A 23,142-nucleotide genomic window follows, 5' to 3' on the forward strand; every position below is an offset into this window, starting at 1 on the left:
TATATTTTTAAAGGAATCACTTGAGTGACCAAACCGAATGTACCGACAAAATATGAAAATGAAAATTCAAAAAAAGAGTCTTGAGGAGCCCCCAAAAGAAACCCTGAAAAGCTACTTCAAAATCACACATTGAGATCTAGATCATGAAATTCATTATCATTAATTTTAGTTCTTTTAATTCCTTTATATCTCAGCTTAATATTGCCTTCTTCAAAACACTTAAAATCCCAACTACTAAGAATTTTATAATATCTGTCTGGCAAAACAACTTTACATTTTTCTCCATATCTAGCTTTTAAATATTCACAAGCTATAATGTAATATAATTCATTTACTTCTAGCTCACTAATCATTTTAAACAAATTAGAATTGCTTGCAGTGTTTAGCTACTTCAGTAGAGCTTCCATTTATATATAATAAAAAATTTAATAATATTAAAAATTTTATTATTATAAATTTGACTAATGTGTGGGAAAAATTTCAATTTGACATTACTGATGAAAAACAACTTCAGTGTAATGTTTGAAATGAATATTTTAAACCATGTTTAATTATAGAACATTTGAGAAGTCGGAACCATGATGTATTAAAGTACATAGAAGAATATGATGAAACTGATATAGAAATATGGGAGGAAATAGAAAGCTCAGGTTCTTTCTTTTCTATGATTGTAAAAAAAAAGCTAATTATAATTTACCTAAAATACTTTACCAATAAAATTACATTAAAACCTATTCATTATTTTTATCAAAGCCTATTCATTATTTTTAAAAGTTTCTCATTCTATAACCAAAAAATTAGATATCAATGAATACAACAGAATTCAACTAACTAATTTATTTTGTTTATATAAGAAATGTGGTATGAATTTTTTTACATTAGAAGAGATCAAAATCTATAAAACAGTGTATCAAAATTTTCTAGAACAATTCTCTTATCATACTGAAATGAGAATGCTTTCTTAACTTGTCTGTTAACTAGATTTATAGTAACAACATCTCTGGTTACCTGATGTATAACTGTATCTATCTTTCTTTCAATTCACTCTCTATTAGTCATATCACAGAATCACCGTTCAGCTTTTGAAGATTCATGTAATTTAAAGAGCAAACCTTTACCTGCATCTCTGTTTCTTTATCATTTTTCTCATAATAATAACTTTTGGGACCTTTTGAAGCCCAGTCTGTAATCCAGTTATTTCCCAATTCATCAGTCCATTCACCTAACATACAAACTTTTTCCACAGTATTTTTGCCATTATGAACATATACTACAGAATCGGTGTCAAAATACATAACGTTTATTCCTAGTTTGTCTAACATATCATGCAATTTAAGCCTTGCATTTGATGTAGTGAATGCAGCTATGAAAATATTTGTAGCTGTATTATTTTCTACATAATAAGCCTTGAAATTGTACCTCATCTGTACCATATGCTCATTAATAAAATTTATGTCTAAAGTATCTATTCAATCACCCAAAAGTATCTCATAAAAAAGTTGTAAATCTGTCACATAATGAGTTTTATTCATATTTTGCCTTTGTCCAAATTTCCTTCATAATAAATTCAGACATATCTTGGCAACTGCTTCTTTACCTAGGTTTTCATTTATTCTATCAGGATCTAAGTCAATATCCATTTTCTCTTTAACTATTTTCATATACTCTTCATCACTTTCAAAATTATGTGGACTGGTTTCTAATTTTATTTTCACCAAATTTTTAAACAATTTGTTGCTTTCACCTTTAAAATCCCATACCTCATCTGTACCACATATTCATTAATAAAATTTATATGTAAAGTATCTAATCGATCATCCCATAGTATCTCATAAAAATTTTATCAATCTGTGACATAATCAGTTTTATTTATATTTTGCCTTTGTCGAAATTTCCCACATAATGAATTAAGACATATCTTAGAAACTGCTCGTTTTCCTGGATTTTCGTTTATTCTATCAGGATCTAACTCAATATCCATTTTCTCTGTAACTGTGTTGATGTACTGTTCCTCATTTTCAAAAGTATGTTGATTGTATTCTAATTTTATTTTTAAAAAGTCTTTCACGTAATTTTTAAACACTGTTTAAAATCCCATACTTCATAGACATCTAAAATTTTATATCCTTTCTTTACTTGTCCGTTACCCAACTTCCAATAAAACTCATTTCTTCATCAATGTGATTAAATTATTTATTTGTTCTTCTGCACATTGATAAACAAAGGAAACAGCAGTTTTTCATTTTTATCTATCTTTATTTTAAACGGTAAAACAGGGTGATACAATCGTCTGGGTGCCAATACTTAACATTTTATAAAGCTGTACCATTATTTAGTGTAATATCTTGTTTTGTATATTTTCGTTTCATGTCATCAGGATAATAATCATAATATTGTACAGTTGGAGAAAGACTACATGCAGCAATATATTTTATTTTTGTGCTAACACCATCTGATTTAGCTCTTAATTTTATTGCACTTATTCGTCCACCATAAAAAGCATTTCTTGGATTCAACAGTTCGACAACTTTGGCTAACTGTTTTAGTTTCTTAAGCTTTTTATATTCTGGTGGGTTCAGCCAATCACATTTCCACATCTCTACCAAATTACATCCAGCATTTCGTATTTCTGTACTTCTTTCTAAAATTCTTTTGATAAAGGTCATCTATTGTTTTTTATTTTTATTGTTAATCATCTAACTTTTGAAACATTTTTTACATCCATACCAGAAGCAACCATGATAAAGAGTATTAGTTACTTTATCAAATCCATCTAGTTTTGCACCAACTATTCTTACTTCTCCCCCATTAAGAACATGTTGAAAGTTGCTATTATTTAAACTATTTAAACAAGCTATGGATTCTTTACTGTAATTTTCTTTCTATTCTTTATCCAATACAGCAGTCGTATTTCTAGCTAAATATTTGGATCTGTATATAGCCATGCAAACTCCACCAATTGTTAAGTAACAAAATTGATCAATATTAGCTATTTCTAAGAATTCTAAACAACCTCTTCTCAAATCTCTACATCAGAATTAGAGTACTCATTAATTTCTTTCTTGAAATTCAACACATTATTTTCTTTAACTCTGTAACTATGCCATTTGAGAAATGCTTCTGTATTTTTCAGTGTGAAAACAGTAATATTCAGAATCAGTAATTGGTCCAATTTAATTTTCATTTTCTGCTGTATTGAATAAATGTGTGAAGTAACCTTTCTACAATTCTTTCAAATCAAAAGTTTTTGGAAAAATACTAAGAGGACTTTGTACAGAAGTACTGCTGTCTATAATTTTTGGACCTAACTGTTTGATCTCCAATAACATCAATTTAGTTCCTGTGTAGATGTTATTTTATGATATTTTCAACACAGTATTTCAAAATAAATTGTGAATTGTAAGCTTTTGCATAATGAGCTATGAATGTGTAATAGCTGCTTTTTTTCCAGATATCATCCATCTACAGAATTCATCATTTGTCTTAAATTTATAGAGAGGGTCACCTTTAAAATTGTGAAAAGTTATGAAATTTTCAATGTGTGTTCCAGTTTCTTGAGTTACTTCATAATCAAACCACATATACCTATCTGCATAAGTACAATTCACTCTCTTAGGGATTCCATCTTTACAACATTTAAACACCTGCAAATATTTTATTGCACTCGAAGCATTGCTAAACATAAAAATCTTTAAATTCTCCATTAATATAACAACCATCTTTATTACAATTGGACAACCTTGGACTATAAAATGCTCACCAAATTTTCTTTCATAGACGCCACCTTTTTTGCAATTTGTATTGCATATAACATTTGTGATTTTTAATTTTTACTTTTTACTATTTGATTACAGTTTCTACAAAGTTCAAAGAGACATGTATGTACTTTGGATCTCACACAAATCTTATTACATCCTCTAAATTTACAAGCTGTAACACAAACTTCTTGGCGATTGTTTAAGCATTCTTCATTATAGCAGTATCTATTGCATTTCTCACAGTAAATCTTATTTTCTTCGTTTTCATGTTCTGGACTTTTGCATAATATGCACAATTTTCTCTTTATTTTGCATCTATGTTCATTCTTCTTGTTGTATGATTTCTTACACTTATTGCAGAAATATACTGAATGTCAGGAAAGCTGTCATATTGTTAATTACATCGAAATGGTTGCGATCTTTATGTAGATACATCTTCATTTCTTTTTCTGGACCACTATAGGTAACTGAAGTGAAATTTTCAGCACATACAACTTTTTTTGGATATCTAGCAGTTGCTCTACGTTTTGAATGTCACCTACAGTAAATCCTTCTTCTTTGGATTCAACCAACTGTTTACATAATATGTCAGTTAACTCTTTCTGTAATTTGTATTCATCTCCTACTCTGATCTTCTTAATCTCACCTGTAGTTAGTTCTCTTCCAAAAATATCATCTGTATGGTATGTTAATGTAACAATTACTGCTCTAGGAAAACACAAATTATCATTAATTTTATTTCTTGTCATACACCTTTTAGTCCTTTGTCTTCAGCTAGATGTAATATTTTTCTACCTTTACCACTTCTAGGATTGCTATCATCGGAATATTAATGGAGGTATCAGCTATATGAACAGTCTAAACAGATGTTAAGATATCTCTCATTTTATTGCACAAAACTTTAACAGACTCTAGAGTATTATTCGATGCTCTATATCCTGTAGAAATTGGATAAAACATTTTTGGGTTGTTTATTGTTAAATTCAACTTATCACCTTTTCTAAAATTAGATGTCTTTTTAGCTGCTTTTTACATAGAATTGAATGCTTTCGTTATATAATCTGTGTCCTCACTAATGGTACTAAGTTTGGTAATGTTAGCATCGTTAAATACAATTTTGTAGTCAATAGACCATGCTTTCAATTTTTCATTAAATCTAGATCTAATTTCTTTAATCTCAAGTAAATACTTTCTGAATGGTTTGGTCGCTTTTTCTTGTTCAAGTAGTTTGGACAAAGTGGATAAAGTTGATCTAGTCTCACTATCATTTCCTCTCTCAGTGGACGAGTTTTTTTCAATAATGTCATCATAACATCTGTAGAAAAAATTTATATTAGGTACATGTTGTGGTCTTGGTCTAGTCATTTGGAACAAATGTAGATGAAATTGAAACTTTTTTTACCCAATAGCATTAATTAACTCTGATTTCGTTAATGTACTGTGTCCTCTAAGACCAGGATTTTTAGCTAGAGCTTTGAGTTCATGTACTCTCAAATTATCGAGATTTATTGTAGGAGGAGGCAAATTATTTGAAACGATTAAGTTAATTAAGTCAGCTTTTCTAAACCCACTATAAACTCATAAATTATTCTTTGTGCAATAGTCGTGAGGTTGAGCGACTGTAAACGCTTCCATTTACGTATAATAAAAACAACAATAGTTAAATTTTATCTTCAATTAATTGTATATGTTTGGCTGACTGGAAATGTCTTTTGAGACCACTTGTAATTCTTTCTTTTCCATATTTACACACTATTTTTCTTTTTCACTTATCTTCTAATTGGAAAACATTGGACCTGCTTGACCACTTGTCCCTAGGTGAAAGATTTGTGTAAAAACAACTAAAATCTTTAATTTCTTGACAACCAATACATTTTTAACAATGTGCTTCACTCTGTTGATCTCTATTTCACTCCTGTTGTTCATAATAATTCTTGCTAAAACAAAGAATAGCTTTCATGTCATTAAATTTTTCAATTGGATTCTTATGGTAAGATATAAATTGTTTAAAATGTTCTTTTTCATTATCATATATTTCTCATTTACGATTTTTTTCATATTCTATTCATACATTTGAATGTTTATCCTTTGTATATTTATGTTACTGAAAGTTATCAATTGACTTCTCCACTTTGCATTTCTTACTTTTTCAACACTTCCATTTATTGAGATAGTTTTTCATTAGAATACCTAAAATTATTCCTTAAGAAATGAAGCCTCTTTCATCTTGTTGTACACTACATGACTGCATAGATAAAATATTTACTCTCTTAATTTTTTTACTCTCACTATGTATTTTTTATTGCATTTACGATTTTTTAGTACAATATGCATTTCAAACCATGTACATTACTGATTTGTTGATAAAATGTATCAAATACTTGTATAACAGCTAAAACTGACGATAGCAAAAGAGAGAAGTGTTTGTATCACGTCATGAACAAGGGAAGCACGACCGCAGCAGAAAGAAGACAAGCTGTGAATGCATAATATAGCGTAATATACATAACATGTACATACATATACCATTCTCTGTTGCCTGTGAGCGTTTGTGACATCATCACATAATCATTCTGTATCGAGAGAGGTGGCACAGTGAGTAATACACTGGACTTGCATTCGGGAGGACGGTCATCCTGATTTTGGTTTTCCGTGATTTCCCTAAATTGCTTCAGTCTAGTGCCATGATGGTTCCTTGGAGAGGGCGCGGCCGAGTTCCTTTCCCCATCCTTCCCTAATCCGATGACACCAATGACCTTGCTGTTGGTTCGCTCCCCAAGTCAACCATCCAATCAAATCATTGTGTATAATTCAGCGGCTGAAGAGAAAGCGCGAATTGATGATTTCCTTTCAGCAGGCGTCGCCATGATACCTTGTTTCCGTACCTGCGATACTAATGTGCACTATATAAGGAAATAAATTAAAACCCAGCGAAGCTAGCATATAAAATATCTAAACGCGTTTTGTAAAACAAAGCTGAGTTTCTCGGTAAGCACGGGAAACAAGAACAGCTATAACAAAAAAATATTACGACGATTATATTATCAGTTTGTCTTGGTAATATATCCATATTGGCCTTACCTCTGTAATTTAGTCTCGCAGTCGCAGTTGCAGTCGGTTTAACACTATTTATTTCGTTTATTAGGTGTTAGTTAATTTTCTCCCTTGATACAAATTAATGCCCCTCCGTAGTTGGGATAGCTAACGACGCCTAGTGGCGCTCGAGTCGGTGGCAAGTCGGTCGGAATTCTGGTTGTGGATGAAACTTCCACTACCATTATTTGGCCGGAAAGGAGGGGAGAGGTGGTGGCACAAGGTTCGCGATCACCAGTCTCTGCGCCAGTATCCTTCATCAAATTCCAAACCTCTCTTCAGTGTCTCACGACGTGAGGCCGTGTGTGTCCGTCAAATGGGGATGTGAAACTCTGCGACTTCCTTGGTGCTGTTCGAGAACAGGACGCTATGCGCTGGCACCGGCTTTTACCCTTCCCCTTCTCTCATCATCATACAACATATTACAGCACACTATATATACACATCCACTTCAGTCACATACGCTCTACAGATATACCTGCTACACCATTCCCGGATATCCGCAATGAAAGGGGCCAACTCACACAGAGGAAGAGGATCCTTTCAGAGAGGTGGCTTAACTCACCCAGTGAGATATTCCATCCACAATGCCACACGACATTTACATTTTCATTTCAAGATGATTAAAAGCTGGTAACTTTTCGAACGCTTTATAAAATGTTAAGAGGGAAGGACGTCTCCATTTACAAGCCATTTGGTAAATCATAGGCTCTAACAACAAAACAAAACATTGTAATATACTATATTGCTATGCATGTGTTATTCCAAATTAAGATGGTATGTTCCTAGTCACAGCGGCGACTACAGCTGTTCTGAAATACAATTCACAGTTGCGAATATGGACAACCGTAAGCTGTATAATAGATTGACGACAGTCAAACGGTGCCGACACAGTAGCTCAGCGTGTTCGGTCAGAGGGTTAGCTCCCCTCTGTAACTATAATAAAAAATAAAAATAAAAAAAGGCGACCGCTCACGATAAGTGTGAAGTCCGGGTTCGAGGCCCGGCACAGCACAAATTTTAACGGTCATTAATTCATTATACATGTGATGGTTGTCCACATTCGCAACTGCATATACATTTTTTGTAAATATTGTAATGGTCTGCGAGTCAAGTAACATCTTCAGAAAGACAACTTTCTCTCCTTTCACTTTTAGCTTTATTTAAAAATCGCTTAAATGTTTATGCAGAATGGGTCACATATGGAACACTCTTTTTATTTAGCATGATATCAATACCTTCAGCTGTTAATGGGCGTTGATATATATAAACGGGGAGAGGTGTAAATGTGTGCCCCGACCGGAACTCGAACCCGGGATCTTACATGGCAGACGCTCTATCCATCTGAGCAACCGAGGGCACAGAGGATAGCTCGACTGCACGCCTCCCGCGAGACCCAAATTCTCACCTTGTATGTCCACACACTACATTCGTAGTGTCCCACCCCACCACACTCATTACTCGTGGAAGACATTCTTACCAAGTCCCGTAGGAGTTCGGGGAATATGTGTGCATCCGCACAGAAGACGAAGGTCATGGCTGGTGTTGCCAGAACTGTATATTTATATGGATATGGTGTCTGTTTTTTCGGACATGTCCGAAAGAACAGACACCATATCCACGTAAGTATACTCTTTTTATTTGGTGAACGGTTCAGCATACCGAAACGAGGTTTTCAGAAAATTATGGTACATAATGTGGTGTCACCGCCAGACATCACACTTGCTAGGAGGTAGCCTTTAAATCGGCCGCCGTCCGTTAGTATACGTCGGACCCGCGTGTCGCCACTATCAGTGATTGCAGACCGAGCGCCGCCACACGGCAGGTCTAATCTAGAGAGACTCCCTAGAACTCGCCCCAGTTGTACAACCGACTTTGCTAGCGATGGTTCACTGACAAATTACGCTCTCATTTGCCGAGACGATAGTTAGCATAGCCTTCAGCTACGTCATTTGCTACGACCTAGCAAGGCGCCATATTCAGTTACTATGTATGAGAATGTATTCTGAATAGATAATATTGTGAATCATGTACCGTCAAGAGCGACGTTCATCATTAATGGATTAATGTTAAGTATCAAACTAATTACGTCCGCTTTCTTAATTCTAATTCCTTGTCATGTTCCAGACCTCACGCCAGTATAGTTCTTCCCTCCTCACGCCAGCCTGCGTGAGCTAAAACGCGTGCATTTCGGCCTCCACTAGTAACACGGTGTTGGCTCTTCTGCCAACACAACACATAAATGGGCACGTATTTTATTACATGTTTAAAGCCTTTAAATTATGTATCAACCAAAATAATGAAGTAAGTTTAATTTTTTTAGTTGAATAATGTGCTATTTCAACGGCATTTGAAAATGCGAAAAGAGTGACAGTGGTTGTAAACGTGTCCGTGCTGAAACTTTTCACAAAAGTATATTTGAAATGTGCTATAATTTAAAGGCAAGACAGCTGGATGCGCCTGCTGTGGTGGAAACGGCACCAAGTGTGGATCTCATGTCAGGCTCCGCCGTTGTAACAAGCATTTCGGCCGTTTGCTTGTTTCCAGTTAAACAGGTTTATGTACACATAAAACGCCTTATGATCTGCTAGAATTTAGTATACAGTTTAATTTATAAAATTTACCAATATCTATGTTGCATAACGTTGAGCCACGAGAAATACGTGTTATCTTAATACCACAGGCTTACCATCTCGGTACACACAGGGTGTATCAAAAAGAATCATCCGATTTGGCACGTCTATATTTCTGAAAGTAATAAACAAATACAACGAATTATGCTTTTTGATGAACGGGAAACTCAAAAAGTTTTTTTTCATGCCTTTTCATAGGTGTTCAGTATGACGGCATACGTCAATGCGGTATTCGAATTGGTTCCACACTGCAGAGAGCATGTCTTGAGTTACGGCTTCCACAGCTGGTGTTATGCGATGTCTCATTTCATTTATTGTTGTTGGTAACGAAGGCGCATCAGCAGGGTCTTTTACAAACCCCACAGGTAATATTCATATATAATCAGATCCTGTGACCCTGGAAGCCAGTAATGTAAGGCTAAATCATTTGGTCCAGTGCTATCGATCCATCCTTCAGTAATCATTTGATTTATAAATTCCCGCACTTGCAAATGACAGTGTGGCGGTGCCTCATCCTGTTGATAAATGAAATAGTTCAAATCAGTCTCCATCTGTGGGAAAAGAAAGTTCTCATGCATATCGAGATGTGTGCTTTCTGTAACAGTGTTCTCGGCAAATAAAAATAGAGAGACCCTCTGTTGTTGTACAACTTCATGTGGTTATTTCGTACGCCATATCCTCACATTATGACGGTTCACCTTTCCATTTAAATGGAATGTTGCCTTGTCGCTAAACGCTAAGCGTGAAAGAAAACTTTCATCATCCACACGTTGATGTTTGTCACCTCCACAAAGATCTTGCAGTAGCTGAACTTTGTATAGTTTCGTGTGTAAAGGTCGACGCAACACACGCCAGACGGACATCGGGGCCACGATGAGCTGTCGAGCTGCACGAGGAACGGATTTCTGCGCACTCCCTGTGAAACTAAGGCAGATGTGAAACTTCCTGGCAGATTAAAACTCTGTGCCGTACCGAGACTCAACTCGGGACCTTTACCTTTCACGGGCAAGTGCTCTACCATCTGAGCTACCCAAGCACAACTTACGCCCCGTCCTCACAGCTTTACTTCCGCCAGTACCTCTTCTCCTATTTTCCAAACTTCACAGAAACTCTCCTGCGAACCATGCAGAACTAGCACTCCTGGAAGAAAAGATATTGCGGAGAGAAGCGCACACTTCGCTGCCGAGTGAAAATCTCATTATGGCAGATGTGTTCGGAGTCTGTGTCAGACACTCGACGACGGCCGGGCTATTTGCCTTTACACAAACAGCGTGTTTCTCCGAATTGTTCGCAGGCCGGTGTGGCCAATCGGTTCTTGGCGCATCAGCCTGGATCCGCGCGACCGCTACGGTCGCAGGTTGGATTCGTGCCTCAGGCATGGATCTGTGTGATGTCCTTAGGTTAGTGATGTTTAAGTAGTACAAAGTTCTAGGGGACTGATCTCAGATGTTAAGTCCCATAGTGCTCAGAGCCATTTTTTCGGAGTTGTTCATGCCATAGTCTAATGCTCTGTGCTGTAGGAGGATCCACACCATACCTAGTACAAAAGTTACGCTGAACAGTTATTACTGATTCGCACTGCGCAAAACATAGAACACAAAACGCTTTCTGTTAAGCCGACACCATTTTTACTAGAACTGAAGTGGGTGCACACTCCTGCTACCTAGCGGGAACGGTGTAAATCTCGCGAGTGTGCTCTTTCCAACAGCACGTTGTTCACACACACATCTCAAACAACATAATAGTTGTGATTTTTTTCAAAAATAGGATAATTTTTTTGATACATCCTATATAATGATGGAAGTAGGCACGAGAACTGCCTTGCCCTTCAATTTTAATACGTCGCGGATACTACTGCGCAGTTTTTCTACATCAACACTTCTGTATCGCTGTTTCTATCTCTACGGGGTCAGGAACTATCAATGCCGTTAAAAAAGTATACCGCCGCATTTTAAAAACGATACTAGCTTCCACATATTAGTTGATACAAAAGTTAAGAGTATTACCTCTGCAACAAAATTACGTTCTCCCCTACGTATTATCATTTACTGGAAACCTCGTTTTACTCCTTGAACCATTCAGGAAATAAAAGGGATTTTACGTGTTAGCGCAGCGCATACTGCATATCTAGACTTACTGTACGAGAAATTTTGTCTCAAATGTGTTCAGATGCAACAGTAGTTTGTATGGTGGTAGATTTAGTGGTGTTTCCTCCTGTGCTTTTCGGTCAAAATTCCAAGCGGACCTATAGCTCGTTCTTGAGGCTAGTTCGTATGAAAGAGTCAAATATCACGTGACTGTTCTGGCAGCCGTGGTACCGTATCGAGCTCTGCCGCGTATCTGTAAATCTCGAGTCCTGACGGTCGTAAGTTTATTTCAACCAGATGTAGTAAACATGACGGTACTGCGACTCTGGTTAGATCTTCACTTCACTTTGTCAGTTCATACCTTTGTAGCTGGTTGTTTTTCAAACTCTACGTACAGGAAACGTGTTCATACGACAACTGGGAGTAGGCTGAGAAGGCCGGAGGACGAGTATTGGCACGCTGTGTTTTGTTGCAGCGACAGTGGCGGTGCCCAAGTGCCGGCGCGACAGCCCAGACCTGGACGAGTGCCTCCAGCGCGCCCTGCAGGCGTCTCTGCCGCTGCTGCTGCGAGGTGAGCCACTAGAATGTCGTACCCTACCTCGGAAAAGAATCACACGTTAAACCGCTAGCTGCGTCCCTTGTTGTTCAGGTTGTATGTTAATGACCTTCCAGACAATATTAATAGCAACGTCAAAGTTTCCCAGCTGATGCTATTATCTGTGATGAAGTACTATCGAGAAATAGCTGCATAAGTATCCGATCAGATCTTGATAAGATTTAAAAGTGGTGCAAAGGTTGGCAGCTCGCTCAAAATGTTTAGGAATGTAAAATTATACACTCCGCTAAACAAAACAATATAGTAGGTATCCTACGACTACAATATGGATGAGTCACAGATCGAATCAGTCAACTCACATAAATACATGAGAGAAGCAGTTTGCAAGGTTCTGAAATGCCAACCACATAGGCTCGGTTATAGATAAACCACGTAGCAAAATTCGTTCCTTGGTATGGTGCTAGGAAGATGCTTACAAAATACTTGCACGGCCTGTACTAGTGTGCAACCCGAACCAAATGGGACTGACAGTGGATATTGAATGTATACAGGGAAGGGCGCACGAATGGTCACAAGTTTTTTGGGCTCACAGGAGATTGTGAATCAAATGCTGAAAAATTTGGATTGGGTACTGCTTGAAAATATATGGAAACTCTCCCGAAAAAGCTTAATTCAAAAATGGTTCAAATGGCTCTGAGCGCTATGGGACTTAACATCTGTGGTCATCAGTCCCCTAGAACTTAGAACTACTTAAACTTAACTAACATAAGGACATCACACACATCCATGCCCGAGGCAGGATTCGAACCTGCGACCGTAGCAGTCGCGCGGTTCCCGACTGAGCGCCTAGAAAAGCTTAATTACAAATTTTCAAGAACCAGTATTATGTGAAGAACCTAGGATTATATTACAGCACCGTATGATATCACTGCTGTAGGCGTCGCGGAGAAAAGATTAGAGTAATCATTATTCCTGTGCTCCATATGAGAAAAGGACGGAAAGAAAGTGTCATGGGAGGAAAAGACCCTTCGGCATGTATTTCACAACGGTTTGCAAAGCGTTTATGTAGATAGTTGCGTCCTCTCTCAATCTAATGTTACCTGCAGTCTCATTACAAATAAATCAGTTTTGTATTTTGTACAGTGTACGCTTAGCCTTCTGTTGGGCGACGCCCAGTTTTGTCCTACATCTACATCTTCATCTATATACTGAAAATATCTAATGTTCATCGATGCAACTACTCGCTGTATGTGGGTGGTATATGCCCAAACAAAAACTACTTATGTTTCGTGCGGTGCGCAATGTGAACAGCACAAGACATTTTGGTTTTCATTGTAAACAAAGAATTATTCAACTGACAATTTTACCTGTTCAGTCCATAGAACAATCTCACATTACTCTAGTGCAATATTTAGATAAAAGGCTTTTGTTGATAATGGCAGCGAAACAAGAACAATATCGGTGGTTTCAGCAAACAACGAATAGTATTTCTCTGCTATGCAGCGTTGTCCTTGGAGTCCTTGGATTGAATTCTGAAAAAGTTTATATCAACTGGATACCTACAATCGTAATAGGGACAATATTTTACTTACAGTCAGAACTAAAGCGTTTTTCTTTCTATTCGTATTATACGAGGACTGTAGAAAAAATTCCGGAACTTTGTTCACAAAATTTTTTCCACGCTTACCTTTTACTTATTGTGCATGGTCTTCTTCGAAGTACTCACCTCCACAATTGATACACCGCTCCCAACGCCGTTTCACTTCCGGAAGTAGTCTTGGTACGCCTCGTGCTGGATCGCGCGAAGCGCCGTCTGCGAATTTTCTTGTATCTCGGCTATCGTTGCAAATCTTCTTGCTTTCAACTGGGTATTCAACCTTGAAAATAAAAAAAATGGCAGCAGGAGCCATGTCTGCAGAGTACAGAGGATGAGGCAGCACAGTGATTTCGTTTTCTGTGCAATAGTCACGCACCAACAGGGATAAATGTGCGGATCGGTATCGCTATGCAAGAACCACGAATTTTCTCGCCACATCTCTGATCGTTTCCTTCTCACATTTACTCGAAGATGTCGCAACACATCCCAATAATACCATCGATTAATAGTTTGTCCCTATGGCACGAATTCATAATGAACTAATCCTTCAAAGTCAAAGAAAGCTTTGACATTTGACCTGACCTGATGAGCTTTTTTTGGTCTTGGAGAACTTTTCCCGACCCACTGTGAACACTGAACTTTAGTTTCAACATCATAACCGTTGATCCATGTCTCATATGGAATATCTTGTTCTCATTTGTGGGATCCAAAAGCTCTTCACACATTGCGAAGCGAATGTCTTTCCGGTCGTGACTCATGAGCCGTAGGACGAGCTTGGCGGCAACACGATGCTGTGTCAGGATTTCATGACTTGATCCAACTGAAATGTTACATTCTTATGAAATCTCTCGGATAGCCAGTCTTCGGTGGTCACGCACAATTTCGTTGACGTTCCTGATACGGACGTCGTCGGTAGATGTCGAAGGGCGTCATGAACGAGTGTCATTTTTAACTTCCGTCCGACCATTTTTAAACCACATGAACCATTCGTAAGACCGAGTATGGGTTAAGCACTCATCACTCTAGGCTTCGTGCATCATTTGGTGTGTCACTGTAAAGGTTTTCTTGAGTTTCACGCAAAATTTAATGCAGTCGCGTTCCTCCTCTAACTCTGCCATTTAAAAAATCGCAAACTGTGCGACACAACGTTCTACTCGATACAGCACTGGACAATAACTAACAAACATACAACTACGAAACTTCTGGCAGTTACTCACTAAACACAGGCGTGTGCAGGGGTGCCAACCACATTTCGCTCCAACACACAGTTGGCGCGAAAATACGAAAGTTCCGGAATTTTTTTAACAGAGCGCGTATATCTCGTGAATCAGTATACAAGTAGTTTTTGTGTGAACTGACTTCATCCAAAAGTCACAATAACACGTTTAAAATAAGCTTTCGAAACAAAATACGAGAAGGTGTCAAAAAAACCGAATACTCGCCACAATGGGACCATGCAGTGGTTCCATTCAAAAGGAATCACCGCTCGCACTAAGACATTTTCCCCACTGTTTCATGTTTCGTGGAACGCGGTCGGCTGCGGACGGATCTAGAAACACACCGACTCTTGCACGTACTCGCTGGATTAAAACAGACGCCCACGCATGTCTTTCTTCAGGTCGACAAAGATGTCAAAATCACACTGTGAAAGATGCGGGCTACACGGAGAATGTTGCAGTGTTTCCGAATCAAAGCGCTTAAGTATAGCCTTCATCTGGTTGACAGTGAGGCGGCAGGCGTTATCGTGCAACAGTGTGGTTCCGTGCAGTAGCATTCCTGAGCGTTTTATCTTAATGATGCGACGCAGATTTTAACAAGTGTCCTCATAGCGTTGCACATTGATTGTGGTCCCACGCTCGAGGACCTCGCCGAACAGAGGAACCATCCTGTTCCACGATAACGGCCTTTCCCACGATGCCAATAGAGCGAATGCTACATTTCGACGATTTGGTTGAGAAACACTGAAAGTTCATCCGTACAGTCTGGGTCTTTCAGCGTATGATTTTCAAATCTTTCGCGATCTTAAGAAAGAAATGAGGGGACGTCGGTTTCATTCGGACGAGGACGTGCAAGAGTGAGTGTGGTGGTGGATTTGTCAGCGGGCGACCGCGTTCTACGAAACAGGAACTGATCGTCTTGTCTCTCAGAGGGATCAATATCTTAATGCACGTTATAATTACTTTTGAATTGAACCATTCCATGGTCCGAGTGGGTTAGGTTTTCATTTGACTGCCCTTTATATAAGTCACCCCCTTAAAACAGCACACTGTTCGCTTTGGAACGCTAAAGGTGCTGTAGGTGTAGCACCAGATGGTCATATAACGCTTCAACGCTGACGTACATCATGGCAGCGAACTGGTGTGAATGTCAGTCGGCTGAATAGAATCGGCGTAGTAACTGACTCTACGTGACATGGTGACAAAAAGCAGCTGTCATATTTGGACGTGCCAACGACCACACCGTGAATGAAGTTGCCCAATTTGTTGGTGCACAACGTACATACAAGGAATGGGCTTACCACGCACCGCCATACAACACCGTTTGAGAACAATAGTCGTGAAAAGATCCTACCTGGTAGGGGCCGAAGTCGAGTGTCACCCTCTGTCAGTAACAGTTTGTTTCAAACACGACATATACTATGGCTGTCAGTGAACGCAGACCGCCGGCCGGTGTGGCCGAGTCGTTCCAGGCGCTACAGTCTGGAACCGCGTGACCGCTACGGTCGCAGGTTCGAATCCTGCCTCTGGCATGGATGTGTGTGATGTCCTTAGGTTAGTTAGGTTTAAGTAGTTCTAAGTTCTAGGGGACTGATGACCTCAGATGTTAAGTCCCATAGTGCTCAGAGCCATTTGAACCATTTTGAACGCAGACCTATGTCAACCCACTTAACTTCTGTCAGGTCCGAAAGTGTTTATGATTGACTAGGATTGACCCTCATTTTCGGTCTCTGTGAGTTACGATCCTGGCGACCATTGTTTTTACACTGCGTTACATAACTGCAAATGGTGCATAGAGGATAGACAGACTTGTTAGATACACCAACAGATAGTGCAACTTGGTTCATGGTCTGGTCATGAGCACCTCCAAATACGATAATTCTTTTCAGCCATTCTGTGAGGTCTCCACGTCGACCCATCTTAATTGCTTAATTCCGTACAAACAGCTTTCACTCACACACCACTTCACTTTACAGCGGTAAAGGCTCACGTGACCTCCTGGTATCGGCTATACAGCTACTACAGACAAAAGACAATACAAAGGCAGTCCAATGACGACGTGAGGTCTGGTATTGCGTTAGGCTCATTAAGACTAACTGATGCTCATCTCAAGAGCGCATCACCCGGCCATAAACCGACTATGGCCTCCCCTAAACATTCTGAACGGCTTTGTGAATGAATTACGGTATGAACATAGACGTCATGCAACCACGATATATTTTAAATGAAGGCTCTCTCGAATACACAAAAATCTACTGTATTAAAGTATGTTCCAGAATAAATCATCCCGTGCAGAGCTCGTCTAGAAATGGCTAGGTACGAAGGGCATTCATAAAATTTTAACTGTCACCTTAAAAAGTAATCTTAGATAATCAGTTGTTTTCAAAAAAATGACTCTGAGCACTATGGGACTTAACATCTATGGTCATCAGTCCCCTAGAACTTAGAACTACTTAAACCTAACTAACCTAAGGACAGCACACAACACCCAGTCATCACGAGGCAGAGAAAATCCCTGACCCAGTTCTTTTCATTTACCTGTCCGTTGTACAGGTACACATAGAAATCCAGCGTCACATTACCGTAGCACGCCGATTGAGGAGCCAATGGCGCAGATCATTGCCAAATGTGTAGTGTTGTGCGGTCATAGTTTTCCGCATTGACGAGAACAGTAGAGCAACAAATCAGTGTTGACTTGGTGCAAATGTAAGGCAACAATGCACCATCCTATGCCACAGTACCTAGATGGCGTAGAGGTTTCCAGAGTGATGAAACTAGTTTGAACGACGAACAATCAAGTGGCAGACCATCTCTCTGCGAAGAACCAGGTATCACAAGAGAAGAAGAGACTCTGGTGCTCCAAGCCAGCGTATCACAATAGAGGCGATAATGAAAAAATTGAAATTCAGTGATGGATCAGTTGTTGACATCCAGGACGACATTCTGTACACAAGAAAGGTCGTCGCCCGGTGGGTTCACACCCAGTCTGAAAGTCCGCCCCGCCGAAGCAGCAGTGGAAGTGCTGCTGATGTGTCAGGCCAATCCAGATCAATTCCTTAGCCACCTAATGACCACGGAATGCAAGGTATATCAATATGACTCCGAGGCAACGGAGAATCGACAAAGGAAATAATCTCACTGAGTGATTCAGCGATCATTGTGAAAATTTGTTGTTAAAAATTTCTACAACGCTTATTTATTACGTCGTTTCAACTACTGCTACCATCGAACCAAAATTTACACCAGAAAACTTCTGTCTTTTGCAACTGACTTTTATTGCTGAGTAACATACGTGTTTCGCTTATTCATGTTAGGCATCTTCGGTGTATTCATTTTTGTGACCTGTTCATCCAATCATTTGTTGTTTTATATCTGCTAAATGCACATTATATAGGTTTCTTCCAGTAAATACTTTTCTGCACATAACCTATACTGGTGAATACTCCACGTGGTTGCACTGTTCTTGGTACATATATACCATCGCATGTGACCAAGTGCAATGCAACCATGTCGAGTTTCCTACAAAATAGGGTATATGCGGAGAAGTACTTACTGCAAGAAACCTATGCCATGTGCATTTACCCGATATATAACAGCAAATGGCTATATGAACTGGTCACAAAAATAAATAATGCTGAAGATGCCTAACATCAATAGATGAAATATGTTTTGTACTCAAGAGTAAATTTCAGTTGCAAAATATGGAAGTTTTTATCTTTATAATTAAGTACAACTGAAGTTATTATTTTCAAGTGAGGAAAATGGATACAAATGTTAACAAAAATTAGAACTTGTAAAACAGCGTTCAATTTGCAGACATAAGTTCTGTTCAGTAGCCGAAAAGGCGTTATAAATAAAGACATAGATTAAGGGATCTAGACGGTTTTATTCACAAGCAAAGTACGAAGCAATCACTGCACACACGTGGAATCACTATCGCCGCAAGGCGAAGACCCAACCATCATCGGACAAGGGCATGCTGAGTTATTGGACTGCCATGGTGTGATACGAACAGAATTTGCTCGTAAGGGGTCAACCCTCACGGGACCGTACTACAGTTTTGTTAGTAGACTTCGCGAAGCTGTCAAGACAAAGCGTTGCTGGAAACTGTCCAGCAACAACTCCCCACTTCGCTTTGCCTAGGACACAGTCACATATGCTACTTCCTTGGTCTACCAAATTTTGCATGCCCCCTCCGTATTCTCCAGACATGGCACTTGCCAACTTCTTTTCCTTTCGTCGGATGTAGAAGCCATTGCTTGGCCGACATTTTCAGAATGACGACCAGACGATTTCCGAAGTGGAACCTTTTCTTAACAGCCAAAATGCATATTTCTACGACCATAGTTCCTGTCAAGTCACCTATCGTTGGAAACAAAGCCGCGTAGAGTGGCAGCGCATTTAGAGGCGCCATGTCACTGATTACACAACTCCTCCCGCCAAAGGTTCGAGTCCTTCCTCGGGCATGGGTGTGTGTGTGTCGTTCTTAGCATAAGTTAGTTTAAGTAGAGTGTAAGTCTAGGGACCGATGACCTCAGCAGTTTGGTCCTATAGGAATTCAAACACACGTCATTTTGGAAACAATATGTCGCATTGGAGAGTAAATACACTACTGGCCATTAAAATTGCTACACCACGAAGATGACGTGCTACAGACGCGAAATTTAACCGACAGGAAGAAGATGCTGTGATATTAGCTTTTCAGAGCATTCACACAAGGTTGGCGCCGGTGACGACACCTACAGCGTGCTGACATAAGGAAAGTTTCCAACCGATTTCTCATACAAAAACAGCAGTTGCCCGGCGTTGCCTGGTGAAACGTTATTGTGATACCTCGTGTAAGGAAGAGAAACGCATACCATCACGTTTCCAACTTTGATAAAGGTCGGATTGTAGCCAATCGCGATTGCGGTTTGTCGTATCGCGACATTGCTGCTCGCGTTGGTCGAGATGCAGTGACTGTTAGCAGAATATGGAATCGGTGGGTTCAGAAGGGTAATACGGAACGCCGTGCTGGATCCCAACGGCCTCGTATCACTAGCAGTCGAGATGACAAGCATCTTATCCTCATGGCTGTAACGGATCGTGCAGCCACGTCTCGATCCCTGAGACAACAGATGGGGACGTTTGCAAGACAACAACCATCTCCACGAACAGTTCGACGACGTTTGCAGCAGCATGGACTATCAGCTCGGAGACCATGACTGCGGTTATCCTTGACGCTGCATCACAGACAGGAGCGCCTGCGATGGTGTACTCAACGACGAACCTGGGTGCACGAATGGCAAAATGTAATTTTTTCGAATGAATCCAGGTTCTGTTTACAGCATCATGATGGTCGCATCCGTGTTTGGCGACACCGCGGTGAACGCACATTGGAAGCGTCTACTCGTCATCGCCATATTGGCGTATCACCCGGCGTGATAGTATGGGGTGCCACTGGTTACACGTCTCGGTCACCTCTTAATCGCATTGACGGCACTTTGAACAGTGGACGTTACATTTCAGATGTGTTACGACCCGTGGTTCTGCCCTTCATTCGATTCCTGCGAAACCCTACATTTCAGCAGGATAATGCACGACCGCATGTTGCAGGTGCTGTACGGGCCTTTCTGAATACAGAAAATGTTCGACTGCTGCCCTTACCAGCACATTCTCCAGATATCTCACTAATTGAAAACGTCTGGTCAATGGTGGTCGAGCAACTGGCTCGTCAAAATACGCCAGTCACTACTCTTGATGAACTGTGGTATCATGTTGAAGCTGCATGGGCAGCTGTACCTGTACACGCCATCCAAGCTCTGTTTGACTCAATGCCCAGGCGTATCGAGGCCGTGATTATAGCGAGGTGGTTGTTCTCGGTTGTTTCTCAGGATCCATGCACCCAAACTGCGTGAAAATGTAATCACATATCCAATGAATACCCGTTCATCATCTGCATTTCTTGTTGGTGTAGCAATTTTAATGGCCAGTAGTGTATATGGAGAAGGACTAAGCACCATGATATCGAGTTTCACGGCTACAGTTTGAATTTTTCGGCGTGATGGTTGAAGCTTTATGACTATTCATCGTACAAGCTTGATAAAACCTGGGTCCTTGACCCTGGAGTTGATAAATGGTGTAAGTCCTCTAGTTCTGTGAATTCTGTGCATGTTGCAGTCCCACTGTATCAGGGCTATCCTGATAAATGCAGTGAGGATCAGTTTCGTTGTACACTTAATTCCCCAGTTTCTCGAGGAAACGGAATAGTTATTAGTTCTCCGCATCTGATATTCATTACAGCAAGAATAGGCCAGCACGTAGAACCAACTCGAAACCTAGAGCGAAAAACCAAGGAGCTGCCCTCTTGTAAAAATAAAAGGAAAATTCATGTTACCTGAAGAATTGAGCAAACATTTGCCATAATTCATTTGTAGTGATCAAGTGAGAAGGGGCATCCTCTGAGAAGACCTCTCATTTCTATGTTTACAAGTATCCTGGCATGGAAACAGTAAGGCCTTGGTGGGTCGCTGAATGGAGTTGGCACCACATCTGCTCACACAAGAAATATACTTCCCGTAAACTCTGGGAAGTAGGACGATGAACTCTGACGCCACATCTCAGATGTGTTCGATTGGGTGCAGATCTGGCGAATTAGGGGGCCAGCACATCACTTTGAACTCGCCACTTTGTTTCTCAAACCACTCCATCGCCCTCTTGACCTTGTGAAACGGCGCATTGTCTTGTGGGAAAATGCTTCTGCCGTCAGTAAAAATGTTTATCATGAAGGAGTGCACATTATTTTCAAACAGTGTTCGATACTCCTTGGCCGTCATTTTGCCTTGCTCGAGCTCCAGTGGACCCATGGATACCCACGTGAATGTTCCCCAGAGCATAATGGAGCCGTCGTCAGCTTGTCTCCCTCCTACAGTACAGAAATGTCAAGGAGCTGTTCCGCAGGAAGACGACGGTTTCGTGTCTTCGCATCGGCGTGATGAAGAAGGTATCGGGATTCATCAGATCATGCAACACTTGCCACTGCAACAACGGGTAGTACCGATGGTCAAATTCATATTTCAGTCGTAGTCGCCAGTGCCGTGCTGTTAATGTTGTCACATAAATGGGTCGTCGGTTGTGGAGGGCCATTGTTAGGAGTGTTCGGTACTCCGTGACTTCAGACACACATGTACTCTTCCCAGCATCAAAGTCTGATGTTAGCTCCGCCACAGTTCGCCGCCTGTCTTGTTTTATCAGTCTGTCCAGCCTACGACGTCCGACATCTGTAGTGCAGAGTGGCCTCCCAACATCACGATGTCTGCACGTGATTTCATCTTGTTTTCGGCACATGTTGGAGACGCTGACCACAGCACGCCTCGACCATCGAGAAGTCGTGCAAGTTCAGAAATGCTTGTACCGAGCTGCCGGGCTATCACACTCTGCCCTCGGTCAAACTCAGATCGCGCGTATTCCCCATTCTACACACTGACAGCATGCTGACTGATACTACATGCGCCCTGAGTGTGTATGACTAGCAGTTATTTCTGGCCATGTGACGCTGCTATCGCCTATCGCCTGTCGATAGTAGGCCAGTGGTCATAATGTTCTGGCTGATCAGTGGAATTGTTCAATGGAAGAAAACGCAAGCCTTTTTCTGACTTTAAAATCCTCCTTGAAAATAAAGATTTATGTCGAACAAAGTTACCTATTAAATTCTATGAGGAGCCCTAAATGTCAGCAGTTTGGTCATAAGACGAATGGTAGTAGAGACCAATCTTTGTGTGGTAAATGTGGGTCAAAGGCGCACAAAGAGGAGGGAGTCTGTATATTTCCACCGAAATGTGCTATCTGCCCAGGTGATCATGCAGTGTGTCTGTGTTGGAGAGATAAAAATTCGGAAACTGAAGAAGGAATGGGAAATCGTATTTCGTGAGGCGAAGAAAGCTTCCAAAGGAATGTAATCTCCAACATTTGTCGCCTCTTTTGCTGCAATTGTGAAACCATGTCAGTAATAGTAATTCCTTAGCAAATAAATCTTCGAGTTGGATAGAAACACATATACTCGCAGCTTCAGTTACAATGGAAAAAGACTCCTTAGATTACGACAACAGTAAGTAAATCAACAATGACAAATCAAAACTCTCTCTCTCAGGATTCTAAGAAGTGAGCTTTATTGCAGTTACGGCCACTATCTCCTCTAGGCAAAAACAAATGTTTAGCTACGA

At 40.0% G+C, this 23,142-nt stretch overlaps 1 protein-coding gene across 1 annotated transcript in view; it reads left to right on the forward strand.

Annotated features, from left to right (window-relative positions):
- LOC126418994 (uncharacterized) overlaps nt 1–23,142 on the forward strand; it is a 154,443-nt gene that overhangs the window by 16,199 nt on the left and 115,102 nt on the right. Inside the window, exon 2 of the mRNA XM_050086040.1 lies at nt 12,047–12,142. Coding sequence (XP_049941997.1) covers nt 12,047–12,142 — 96 coding nt within the window. The remainder of the gene's footprint in view (nt 1–12,046; nt 12,143–23,142) is intronic.

Source organism: Schistocerca serialis, chromosome 9, assembly GCF_023864345.2.
Source record: "Schistocerca serialis cubense isolate TAMUIC-IGC-003099 chromosome 9, iqSchSeri2.2, whole genome shotgun sequence".
Lineage (NCBI taxonomy): Eukaryota > Metazoa > Arthropoda > Insecta > Orthoptera > Acrididae > Schistocerca > Schistocerca serialis.